Source organism: Diaporthe amygdali (assembly GCF_026229845.1).
Source record: "Diaporthe amygdali strain CAA958 chromosome Unknown NODE_10_length_1141467_cov_65_626103, whole genome shotgun sequence".
NCBI classification, from domain to species: domain Eukaryota; kingdom Fungi; phylum Ascomycota; class Sordariomycetes; order Diaporthales; family Diaporthaceae; genus Diaporthe; species Diaporthe amygdali.
In genome coordinates, this window is record NW_026517030.1 from 1,095,330 (window position 1) to 1,107,481 (window position 12,152).

The 12,152-nt window shown below is 56.1% G+C and overlaps 5 protein-coding genes across 5 annotated transcripts; 3 read left to right on the forward strand and 2 right to left on the reverse strand.

Annotated features, from left to right (window-relative positions):
* Positions 1-691: 691 nt before the first annotated feature.
* Positions 692-3,244, forward strand: J7T55_009298 (glutathione s-transferase-like protein; the record flags this gene model as incomplete). Its single annotated transcript, XM_053142249.1, has 1 exon — positions 692-3,244. The coding sequence occupies one exon, from the start codon at positions 692-694 to the stop codon at positions 3,242-3,244; it is 2,553 nt and encodes an 850-aa protein (XP_052995139.1).
* A 387-nt stretch (positions 3,245-3,631) lies between these two features.
* Positions 3,632-4,838, reverse strand: J7T55_009299 (mis12 domain-containing protein; the record flags this gene model as incomplete). The annotated part of the gene is made up of 2 exons (XM_053142250.1): positions 3,632-4,708; positions 4,779-4,838. The coding sequence occupies 2 exons, from the start codon at positions 4,836-4,838 to the stop codon at positions 3,632-3,634; spliced, it is 1,137 nt and encodes a 378-aa protein (XP_052995140.1).
* A 520-nt stretch (positions 4,839-5,358) lies between these two features.
* On the forward strand, positions 5,359-6,516 carry J7T55_009300 (gmp synthase; the record flags this gene model as incomplete). The annotated part of the gene is made up of 1 exon (XM_053142252.1): positions 5,359-6,516. One exon carries the CDS (start codon positions 5,359-5,361, stop codon positions 6,514-6,516), a length of 1,158 nt encoding a protein of 385 aa, XP_052995141.1.
* A 598-nt stretch (positions 6,517-7,114) lies between these two features.
* J7T55_009301 (translationally-controlled tumor protein) lies at positions 7,115-7,836 on the reverse strand (the record flags this gene model as incomplete). Its single annotated transcript, XM_053142253.1, has 4 exons — positions 7,115-7,178; positions 7,238-7,421; positions 7,504-7,641; positions 7,710-7,836. 4 exons carry the CDS (start codon positions 7,834-7,836, stop codon positions 7,115-7,117), a joined length of 513 nt encoding a protein of 170 aa, XP_052995142.1.
* A 1,407-nt stretch (positions 7,837-9,243) lies between these two features.
* Positions 9,244-11,116, forward strand: J7T55_009302 (uncharacterized protein; the record flags this gene model as incomplete). The annotated part of the gene is made up of 3 exons (XM_053142254.1): positions 9,244-9,934; positions 10,018-10,441; positions 10,966-11,116. The coding sequence occupies 3 exons, from the start codon at positions 9,244-9,246 to the stop codon at positions 11,114-11,116; spliced, it is 1,266 nt and encodes a 421-aa protein (XP_052995143.1).
* Between the last annotated feature and the right edge of the window lie 1,036 nt (positions 11,117-12,152).

Sequence of the window (12,152 nt, forward strand, 5' to 3'; positions counted from 1 at the left end):
GGCTAGGTCAAGATGAAAGCGAGTCAAGGAGTCAAGAAACAACAGAAGACACCTTTTGTCTAGGCAGAGGTTTTACGAAATGTAGTGCAACCCTGGAACGGAAAAGTCGACGAGGAATATGTACATGGGGGCTTACCAGGCCTGGACGACACAGTCGTGAATTAGCCCGGGATCGTCACCTCAGAAGCCGGGGGACCATCTCGGAAGTGAGACTTCGGGACGAGATGAAGACGGTCGCTGTGGCTAGGTAGGTAGGTATGATGAGTACACCGCAGTGACTCCCTGCAGTGCACCAAGCAACACACAGCACATGCGGCATTGACTGGCTCCTGGCTTGGTTAGGTGTGGGCCCAAGCTTCCCCCACAATTCTTTCCCAGCCTTGAACATCTGCACTGCACACGCACCTGAATACTAACTGAAGACCTCTTCATTTCTCACAGTTTTGCACCAAGTTGGACCGCCCAGACCAGCATGCAGAACAAGGCGACATAGACCTGGAGGGCTGAGCTCGATCATCTGAAGACACTGCGGTTCCAATTCCGTCACGGGGCGCGGTGAGGGAGAAAATCGCGTCCGATGCAGAGGTTCCAAATGATATGCTGCACCTGTCGCAGGCGCCTCCTGGCTGCAGCGCTGTATCGAGCTCAAGTTCCTCGCCTACCACAATGGCAGCTTCAGGCCAAGACACACATGAGCTCAATTTCAGCTGGAAGGCCATATCCAACTCCAGAGCACGCCAATGATGATTATGTCCCTTCGATTGATGCTACAGAACCCGAGGACCCGAGGGCATCGGGTCGAGAGGCACCGGGTCAGAACAAAGGTGCTACAAAACCGCGCTTCAAAGGTCTGGATCGGAGGAAGACCGTGAGAAAATTTCAAACCGGCCCCAAGGAGAACAGCTTGGAGATATTCGAGAAAGTGGTTCGGCAACAAGTAGGCCAGGAGGACTTGACATCGGAGTCGGCTTCAAAGTCACCTGCCGCCCTCGAGTACTACAACGACCTCGCACGGCTGAAGCCAATGATGAGGTCGCAGAGCATTGAGTCCTGTCTCGAGTTCTTCTTGGCCAAAGTGTGGCATAATGTGCCCTTCGAGGGCAGAAACCGGCTTTTGAAGCAAAGAGGAACCGCTCTTGTGACCAAAGTTGCAGAAGCGAAGATGAGCGACTGGGACAATGAGAAGTTGCCACCCCTGGCCCAGACAACCCAGCTTTTTCACGACCTTGGCTCCCTGAGCTGCAAGAAATGGGCCGATAGCGTCATGAGCCTCATCCACAATCTCGTGACCAGGAGCACTGCCAAAGCGGACTATTCAGACGCCGAGGCCTATCAGAGGTCCATGGCTAGGAAGGACCTGCTGTTGCAAGATCTCATCGATACTTGGATCGTCTTCCATCAACATCGTCTTTTCTCCAGCAGATGGGGTCCCCCCGGTGAACAGGAGTGGTCTTTCCGATTCCCAAAATTGGACGAGGGGCTCCTCCTTAAACATGCGCGGTCCGGCGAGGCAATAAAGGCGATCAATATGGTATTTCCACAGATCAGAGGCAACGACTTCCGGGACATTCCAATGGTGGCAATAGCGTCTTTTGTGATCCTAGCGGACCCTTCCCGCTCATCCCTCGAAGCACAGGAGAAAGCGAAACCCCTTCTCCAATCAATGGGAAAGGTACTGGCTGCGGTTCCGATTTGGAAAACCGGTTTGCAGAGCATATTCGCAGAACATCCACGTGTTTTAAGCTATGTTTTGGATCGGTGGGATTCGCTTATTTCTCAGCTTCGCCAAACCGACAGGCCTAAGCGAAGACCGGAGAGCATCGTCCGGAAACCAGAAGTCAAGCAGCCTGTAGGTCCAAGCAGCAAAGACATCCAGCAGCAGGTGACCACAGCCCTTGGGATGGGCGATGCTGATGCTGCTGAGACCGCATGGTCACGTCTTTGGGGTCCAAATGCTGTACCCAGTGAAGATCGAAAAGAGGAAATGCAGACGATGATCGAATTATTTCACTACTTTATCATGGCATTCACCGCTTTGCACCGGCCGAAGAGAGCCGTCGAGGTTTGGGACAGCATGACAAGCGTCGGACTCGAGCCGACGGTCAAGACCTGGACCTCCTTAATTGAAGGTTGCCGAAGATCCAAGAATGCCGCCGGTATCGAGAATGTTTGGAAAAAGTTGCTCGCTGCTGGTATCGAGGTGGACGAAGCTGCATGGTCGGCTCGGGTCGTGGGGCTGATAGATTGTGGCGAGCCTGAAGCAGGACTGCGGGCCCTGGATGAGATGCTGCATCAATCAAAGCTTTCCATCGCTCCGGTCAACGCGGCCGTTTCCGCACTGATCCGTCTGAACGCCATGTCTGCGGCCAAGAACGTCCTCGCCTGGGCGTCTCAAAACCACATCGAGCCAAATGTCATGACCTTCAACACACTGCTGCGGCCCATGGTCCAACAAGGGAACGCCGCACAGGTCGAGAGCCTGCTGAAGACGATGAAAGACCAGGGTGTCGAGCCGGATACGGCGACATTCACGGTGCTCCTCGAGGGCCTCATCGGCAACTCCAAGGACACGGATGCCGCCGAGGTGGTGAAGTCCGTCAACGAGCTCTTCGACAAGATGGAAGCCGCCGGCGTGGAAGCCAACATGCGGACTTTCGCGCGCATGATTCATTTGCTCCTCAGCGAGCCAGGTTCCAACAGCTACCATGCGGTAGAGGCCATCCGCACACACATCCAGGACAAGGGCCTCCGCATGTCGCCGTACATTCACACCATCCTTGTAGACCACTATTTCAGGCTCAACCCCCCGAACCTTGCTGCTGTGGAGGATCTCATGAACAAGGGCGGCCTAAAGTGGCGGATGCTTGTGAGGCGCGGCCTGGACAGGGTATTCTGGGAGAGGGTCATCAAGGGGTATGCCATTGCAGGAGAGCCGGACAAGGCCTTCGAGATATTCGAGCAGGTGAGCAACCTCGGGTCTGCACTGACGCTAGACACGCTCGCGACCCTCTTGCAGTCGTTAGTCAGTGCGGGCAAGACGGAAGAGGCGAGGAAGACGGTCGAGATCGTGAGGAAGCACCGGGAGAACGCGAAGGTGAGTTTGACCGGCGGCGAAGGTCAAAAGCACAAGGGCAGGTACTGGAGGCATCGGTTCTGGGCATATGCGGTAGAGTGTGGGCTGCTTTCACCGGCTGAGTGGAGGTCGCTTGAGTTTGGAGAAGATCCATTTCGTGCTACGGCCTGATAATCGTGCACGAAGAGATAGACAAACGTAGACGATGAAGGGCAGCCGATGCGGCCGCCTTATGTACTGTAGCATTTGAGGATAAAGAATACCACACGACCTGGTACTTCATAGAGCATCTGAGATAAACATCCTGATTCATTAAGCCGACCTTTTCCTTTCCGGAACCGACAGCTCCACAACGCCCAGCACCGTCCGCAAAAACAGCTCTCTCTCTGGTAGTCCCGCACCGATCTCCCAGCAGTTGGTGCGTCCCTGGTCTTGCTTCTCATGATGCTCAACCTTGCTTCTTGGTGTTTACAGCATCTTGAACAGCGTGAGCCGTAAAAGGCCATCTTCCACCGCCCCCTGGGCCAATGCAGTCTTGCAACCAGAAGTTGCGTCCCTCTACTCACCCATCTCGTCATCTCCACCTCCACCGCCCGAGCCTCCCAGGGCGTTCACAACGCCCTCAAGAGCTGCGACCTCACCGCCGGCAAACCTCCTCCCATCGGCCTGCCACTCCCCATCGCGCACCTCCCCGTCCCTCCCGAGCTCCAGCCCTCTGATGTTCTCGAGGTGTTTCCGCGCCGCGCCCTCGACATACTCGACACGCTCCTTCCGCCACGTCCGCCTCGCGGCGCCCTCGTCTCCCCCGCTGCCCTGAAGATTCGGTAATATGCTCGACAGCGACGTGGACAGGGCCCGCAGCGCCTGGAGCTGCGACAGGGAGAACGCAGTCGTGGTAGTTAGTGGTGTCTTGGCGTCGGCCAGTGTGAGATCGCCCTTGTTGTGCAGAAACGCAAACGGTGGTTTCGCGTCCCCGGCGGGCTCGTCCTTGGGTGTTGCGGCTTCGGCCGACGCAACGGACGCCTTAGGTCCCTTGACGCCGACCCTGCCGACCAGCGACCGCAGCTCGCCGAGGAGCGCGTCGTTGCGCGTCTTCTCGGCGTGCAGCATGGTGTTGAGCTTCTGCGACGCCTGCAGCCTCCTGCGCAGGCGGTTGACTGACTCCACCGTCGGCCTGTCCGGCGTGTCCACGTCCATGCTGTCGGCGCCGGCATCGTCACTCTTGCTTAGCGCCGTCGTGGGTAGGTTCTCAAAGTTCAGCCCCTCGTAGTGCCCCAGTCGCAGCCAGTCCCTATCGTCCGGCTTCACACAAAGGATGTTGCGCATCACGTATAGCTCGAACTTGTCGAAATTGCGGTCGATTGACGCGCATAGCAGCGTCTCAAGCTGGTGTGTGCCACTTGAGATTTCATCGTGCGCTCGTTGCTCGATCGCCTCGGGGGATAGGTCCAGCTGTGCATCTTCTGGCGGTGGCTGCTGCTTGCCTTTCCTCTTGGATTTTGAATTCGCGGCTGGATTTGGTGGCTTTCCAAAGCCAATATATTGTGGTGGTGCGTTGAGTAGTCCCTGCTCGACGCTGGCGAGGGCGCGCTCGGCGATAACGTTGATGCTGTTGATGATCTCGTCGAGGAGCGACTGCAGAATTGCTGGTGAGTTTTTCCTCTGCTTACAGTGAACAAGTGACTGCATCTCATGAATGACTTACAACTGGAGGGTATCCAAAATGCTCTGTCAGTAGCTCAGTGTCTGTGTTGGCGGCCGTCATGTTGAATCGTGACGCATGTGAAGGGAGACGCGAGTGGGCTTGAGCCTCTCTGCGGGACGCGTCGACCGCGTGGGGTGAAGGCTCAAGCGAGCAAGTGCTGTTTGGGTGGCTCTGACTCGGCAGCTCGCCTGGGCAACAGGGTATTTCCAGGGGTCCTGTCCCGCCATAAGTTACGTCAGGTTCCCGGTTTTGAGTGAACACTTGACAGCAAGTGGTTCCCGATCGCGCAACTTTTCTCAGCACAGAACCTTTCCAACTTTGTTTTTGCCCAAACAAAGTGCGCAACCTTACTGATCTTTAGGTGCTCATCATGTCTCGATTTAAGGAAATCGCAAAGAACGGCTGGCACCCGGACAAGGTACGCCTATCTCTTGTGCCAGTCACCTGTTACCTCTTACCTCTCTACAGAAGCGGTTACTGACAACCCGCGGCAGGACGAGACCACATTCAGGGGTCAAGTTGTGGGTGACACAGCAGCCGATTGATAGACAGCCAGCGTCGAGCCCTGTGCTGATTTAAGATGCAGGGAGCCGTCTTCGGCCGCAAATCGAATACTCAGAGCAATGCAGATCGAGACGTCACGCCTATTTCACACCTTAGGGATCCGGCCTCCTTCGCCCCACCCCCGAAGCGAACAGGTGCCGGCGTGCTTCCGCCCCCAGGAATTTCCTCGACAACCGCTAGGCCAGGCTCTTCGTACGCAGGTCAGGAACAGGAAGTAGAGGAGCCGCCCGCACCACCAAGGCCCTACCGGGTCGACACAAGCGGCCTGTCTACGGCTCATCTTCCTCCGCCGCCCGGCCGGAGAGACGGAGCCGATGGGAGGGACCCAGCCGTCAGTCCTCCGCCGCCGCCGTACTCAGCGTCCGCAAAGCCACCGCCGCCGAGCCTGCCTCCTCGGCTACCTCCTCGAAATAACAGTGCATCCCCAGGACACTCTTCCGGCGCGTCACCTGGGCTTCCAGCCCCTGCGGCCCCGAGCCGCCAGACTGGCTTTCTGAACCAAGGTGCCGTCGATCGGCTGGGCACGGCCGGAATTTCTGTACCAGGGCTCGGGATCGGCGGCGGAAACAAGCAGGTCCTGCCTCCACCACCGCCCTCACGGTCCGGCGCAAATAGCCCGGCCCCACCACCGGCATCAGGATCGGGGACGGTGAACGAGCTACAGTCACGCTTCTCCAAGTTTGGAGGCTTTGGTGGCGGCTCATCGCCGTCCCCACCACCGGCCCAGGGAGCACCGGCCCAGGGCACAACATGGGCACAGAAACAAGCTGCTCTCAAAACCATGACAGATTTTAAGAAGAACCCGAGCTCCGTGTCATTATCCGATGCAAAGTCGGCAGCCTCCACCGCAAACAACTTCCGACAGCGGCACGGCGAACAAGTTGCGTCCGGGGTCAAGACGGCGAATAGCCTCGATCAGAAGTATGGTGTATCTGGCAAGGTAGGCGGGTACTTGGGGAATGCGGGTGGTAGCAGCGGGACAGAGCCCGGCAGGACGCCCTCGCCCGCACAGTCGCATCTCAGCACTATAAGCAACGCCGCTGGGCTGTTGGGCAAGAAGAAGCCGCCGCCGCCTCCGCCCCCTAAGAAGAAGCCGGAGCTGGGTGGCAACCCTGTCGACGCGGCGGACGAAGATGCGCCCCCTCCGGTGCCCATGTCGACACGACCGTTCTAGAAGAGTGAGTCTTAGCATTGGACTCCGTCGTATTTCTAGCCTCTTGACGTGGAATATCCCATTTTCAAGTCTCTTACTCTGGTTGGGCCTCAAATCATGCATGGCACTGGCGTTCTGGTTAAGGTAGAATTCACACAATTCACAACAGATTTCAGACTTCCACGTATAGAGATTGACTCGTGCACCCTTCCAAAGAGATGTATTGTTATGGAACGACCCGCTAGAGGGTAAGTCTCGCATGGGATAAACCTGTACAAAGTAGCCTTTTGGGGGGGTTTCAAATAGTACAGGGTTCAATAGATAATACTACCGGGCAACTGGTCTTGGGATCACATGTGTACTGTAGGTTGAGCTTAGGCCGTGTGGGTCGGTTCTAATCCGCTAAAAGTGTTCATGTCACCAGAGATATTCACGTCGCTTTGGAGCCTCATTTTATTCTGAAGATTGCGGTGACAACTTCGCGTCGTTCATGGTATCATTTTTGTTTGTGTATGCCAAGATCCGATCCGGGCAGCGCTAAATCGTCTATGCCTCGGAGTACAAGGTAGACTGGTGGACCAACTATCGAGGGAAGGAGAGATGACGGAAAGGTACGTATTTAAACCTTCATCTCCTTCATGCCGTGCTTCCAGAAGATGAAGTACGGGGTGACACCGTCCTCACTAGAAACATTTCATTAGTATAATGGACGGACTAGGCAGACTTTTGAGTGCGAACTTACCGGTAGTTGAGGAGGGCGACCATGCCATCGGGGTTCATGGACTCGCCGGTGTAGAACTCGTAGTCCTTGAAGTTCGGCAGGAGCTTCTCCTTGACGTACTTCTGGGCGCCAGTCTGGAAGGCCTTGACCTCGTCCTCGCCCTTGCCGGCCTCCTGGAGAGCCGCAACGACAGCCTTCATGTAGCCTATCAAACCCGTTTGTCAGAATCCTGCCCATTCTCGACAACGAGAATCGAAATGGAGAATATTGTGGTTATTATTTCGTACCCTTGAGATAAGCCAGGAAGCCCTTCTTGTCGAACGAGGTGGACTGGAGACGGAAAGAAGTAATGATGTTGTTGACCTTGACGACCTGGTCGTCGACGCCCTCGTCAGCCTCCTCGGCGGAGGCGTTGGCACCAGTGTCTGCAGGGACAGACATGATCAGTCAAATGCTCCTTCCCTCCATAGGCAAGACATTGTGTGAAGCTTACCAACGGTGACACCGCCCTCCTCGATCATGGCGCAGTCAGCCTCGTAGACGATCCCGTCGACCTCCTTGAGGTCGTACGAGTCCGAGATCATCTCGTCGTCGGTGATAACATCCTTGAAGATAAGCATCTTGACGGTATTTGCTGGGAGACACCGGTAGAGAGGAGAGGTCGCAGGTAGTTGTCGTGAAGGGGAGGGAAAGAAAATTTGGACAATTAATCGAAGGGTTCTAGACTGGCGTTTTCTGAAGCTGGGCGCGGGGAAAATGTCCATGGAAAATCGAAGTGTGGGGCTTGAGGGGTGGACTGGGCCATTGCAGATTTGGACTAGCGGAATGTGGCCTTTCAGGGTTCGGGTATGATCTGGGCAACAAGGCAATGGGGGGGGGTGGTAGGAAAGGTGGGCTCTAGAGCAGCGAGCCCCTTTCTACCTACCGCCTGACCAACTGCAGAGTCAAGTCTGACTGCACGTCGAGAATAGTCCCAGCGCATTGGGTCTGTCTGCATTGTGAGCCTATGATGGGACTCGAAGCACTGACTAGCCGCTCGAAAATAAGGCGAGCGTATTGTGATCTCGGTCGAGGTTCATGGGCAACCTTGAAAGCCGGTACGGGGCCTTACAAGGCCCGGGTTAGGTCTCTACAGTAGTCCAGGCGCACTAACAGAGACGCGACGTCAAGGAGCTGCTCTGTGTTAATGCATCGAGACGGCATGTCCGCGGCTGTCACAAGCTTGGGAATTAGGCACAAAGTTCGCGCCTCGCATTTGGCATTCCCAGCCCGTTGCAGGCGCGTCGCATTGGCTGAGCTGGATGCATTGGGCTTGGCCCGTCATGAGGTAGATCGCCACCCAGGAACTCCCATGCATCTCATGCAAACTGTCCGCCGTGGCAGACAACGCATCAGAAATGGGCATCGTCATTGTCTGGATGCAAACATACTTAAGCAAGTGACAGGAGAGCAAGCCTACCGGTCCAATTCGTCTGCCAACACTCTCGATATTGTGGCTTCATCAACATTGCTCGTACGTGCCGTCGGATTGACGGCCTCCAAAAAGTGGTTCGACCAGTGGTGGCAAACAACAGGAGACCCGGAAGAAACGGACGGATTTGACTAGCAAGCGAAATTGGTGAAAAGGGCCCACGCCGCCGGGTTCCAATTGCTGGCGACCGGCCGATCCCATCAAACGTCTGACAAACCTCTGTCGAGAAAAGGAGCCCAAGGGCTTATCCAGCTTTCAGCAGAAGTTATAGACCCAGCAGTCAGCCGTCTTCTCCCTTGGTCTTCACGGCATCCTCTGTCTTGCCGTCTCATCTCAACTCAACAAGCCTCCAGGCTCTCGTCCTGCGCACAGCACAGCACAGCACGGCACTGCACGCTTAGCTAGGTAGCTCTCTCACTCTGCCCAACGCCACCGCAACGCGCGACCGACTTATCGATAAAAAGACGGACCACCCACGCACGCACCTGCACGTCCTGAATCATTCACAACCCGGCGTTCCGCTCTCGTGATGGTCGCCACTCCGACCACCGTCACAATGTCGACCGCCGGTCTCAGCAACGGCACCATGGTGTCGGACCTGCCTCCCTTGCCGGCCTACACGACCGCTCCGATACCTGACCTGCTGCCCTGGATTTCTGACTTCTGGCTGTCCGTCATCGGCCCACACATCGCCTACTGGGTCGTGTCTGGCATCTTCCACATCATCGACGTCTACGACCTGTTTCCCCAGTACCGACTGCACACTCCCGAGGAGATCGCCCAACGGAACCTCGCCTCCAGGTGGCAGGTCGCACGGGATGTCATCATCGAGCAGATCATCCAGATGGCGACTGCCGCAGTCCTGTCGCTCACCGAGCCTGAGCAGGTGACGGGCATGGAGAACTACGACGTCGCCGTCTGGGCCACCAGGATTCGACTTGCGCAGAGGGCGCTGCCGTCCGTGCTGGGCTTGATTGGCCTCAATGCTGCTGCCATCTCCAAGAACATGTCGGCTTCGCACCCGTTGCTTGCCGGTGCCCTGGCCGGTGGCAAGTACCCGTTCCTGACGAGCTTCGATGCGACTTCGGATGTGTCGGTCCCGGCTTTTGCGACCTGGGAGCTGGTGCTGGCCAAGGCGATATACTGGCTGATCATCCCTGGTTTCCAATTCTGGGTTGCTGTCGCCTTCCTGGACTCGTGGCAGTACTTCTGGCATCGCGCAATGCATGTCAACAAGTGGATGTACAGTATGTTTACCCCTTCAGCCCCGTCAAACTCTGACTACATGCCTTGTTTGCGTCCGCTGTAGTGCTAATGCTTCTGTTCACAGCCCACTGGCACGCCCGCCATCACCGTCTCTACGTTCCGTACGCTTATGGCGCATTATACAACCACCCTGTCGAGGGCTTCGTGCTCGACACCGCAGGCGCCGGTCTCGCTTATAAAGTCTCGTTGATGTCTCCCCGAATGTCCATCTTCTTCTACATCAGCAGCACCATAAAGACAGTCGACGACCACTGCGGATACGCCTTGCCCTGGGACCCTCTGCAGAACATCACGAGCAACAACGCTACCTACCACGATATCCACCACCAGAGCTGGGGCATCAAGACGAACTTCAGTCAGCCCTTCTTCACCATCTGGGACCGGTGGCTTGGCACCATGTGGGAAGGCGATACAACCCTGAAGTACGAGAGGACGAGGGAAAACGCCAAGTTGAAAAGCGAAAAGAAGTCGCTTGTTGCGGCTAAGCAGTAAGCCATCCGGCTCCTCTTGGACCAACTTCAGAACACTTTGGCGTTTCAATCTTTTTTGGAGTTTCTCTTCTCCGCCGTTCGTTGGACTGTGTCACTTTCAGAAAATTTCTTTTTTATTTTATCCTTCGGTGCTTGGATTGATCAGACGAGGCGCACGTTAACTTGAGAAATGAATACCGGGCATTGGCAGGCGGCGTTCTGATCTTGTTTTTTTTCATCACCTCGTTTTACTTCGAGACGCTCCAGACGCTGAACAGGACTGCGCGCCGGGTGAGCTATACGATTATGTTCAAAAGTGTACAAAATTGTTTCCCTCAGGCGCTTTCATTTCCCCCTTTTTACGGCGAGCATTGGCTCGGTTGGACACGGGCGAAAATCGGGCAGATAGACATTGTGCTACTGAGTAATCATAATATAGAGAGACGAGAGAGCCAGAGCTCCGCATTTCTAATCGGTACACTGTGGCAACACTCATCCTGTGCCTGCGAGTGAAGTGATGACCGGACTTCTGTGCCTTGCAGTGGTGTTGGCACTGACGCTGCGCAGGACTATCTCGTTTGTCCGGAGATACAGGCACAAGTCTTGGGGACGCAGCTGCTGGACACGACAGGACGCATGCGGGTCGTCGTCCTGATCGACCCACCTGCGATCCATGGGGCGTGGGCTGAGTAAGGGCGAATTGTTCTCGGTGGGAGATGCTGAGCTGCTCTGTCCGGAGCTGAGGCAGCTGCGTATGCTGTTCGCTCGGTCTTCGGCCTCGTTCGAACCTCGGACTCAAGAGTCCGAAGACCGCGACAACGTCCAGGCCCGTGGCACAACTTCAATGCCCCCTAGTCTTCTGTCAGCTCGGTCAAGCAATGCGCAAGCCAGAACGCCATCGCAATTCTTTCCCCATTCCTCTCGACGGCGGGATGGAGAATCCTCGCTATTCTATGGCTTGCGCTGGGGGGAGCAGAGCGCGCGCGGGGGCAATTGAGTTGATGAGCTTGTACAGAGTTGAGTGCCTCAATTAAAAGTCCCCAACAATATTGATCTCAAACCACCAAAAACACAGGGATGAACGGTACAGTACAAACGCACTCGGGCCGACATCCAATTTCACACCATTGCGGCACATGTGAGGGTGTAGAGGTAGCTTTCCCCGTAGTTCAACCTTGTCTCTTGACCGAACGGGGGACAGTCCGGATCCGAGCCTCGCAATTCCAGCCTCGAGCGAGAGCCGGGCTCGAAGATCTGCTTTGCTCCTGGTTACTTACTTCCGGCGATCTTGTGCCGTCGCCTCAGCATGCCTAGCGGTAGGAGCCGCGCGAATTGAGTTCAGGTTGGTGCCTGGTTGAGCACTGGTACCGTCGGGCTTGCACCAGAAACACTTCGGTAACAAGTAACGGGCAGAGATGTTTCACGAGCCCTTCTGAGCGTGAAAGACTTTTTCCGTCGTACTCGCTGTTCACCCCAAGTGAGAGCGAGGCTTTCGGCTCCCAACCATGCAGCGGGCAAGGGGAGCTTGTCCATCTCTGCGTGGTGGTCTAGGCCTCAACCCGTATTGTGTCCCATACATGGGAGGATGTTGGGATTGAAAGTATTGCCGCGAGAAGGGGGATGGGTACCAGGAGGCACGGGAGCCGATTAAGCTCGCATGCCAGACACGAAGCGAAGGTAACGCGAAAATGCCGTATGCAAAGAGCATCCCATCTAGTCAGCAATCCGC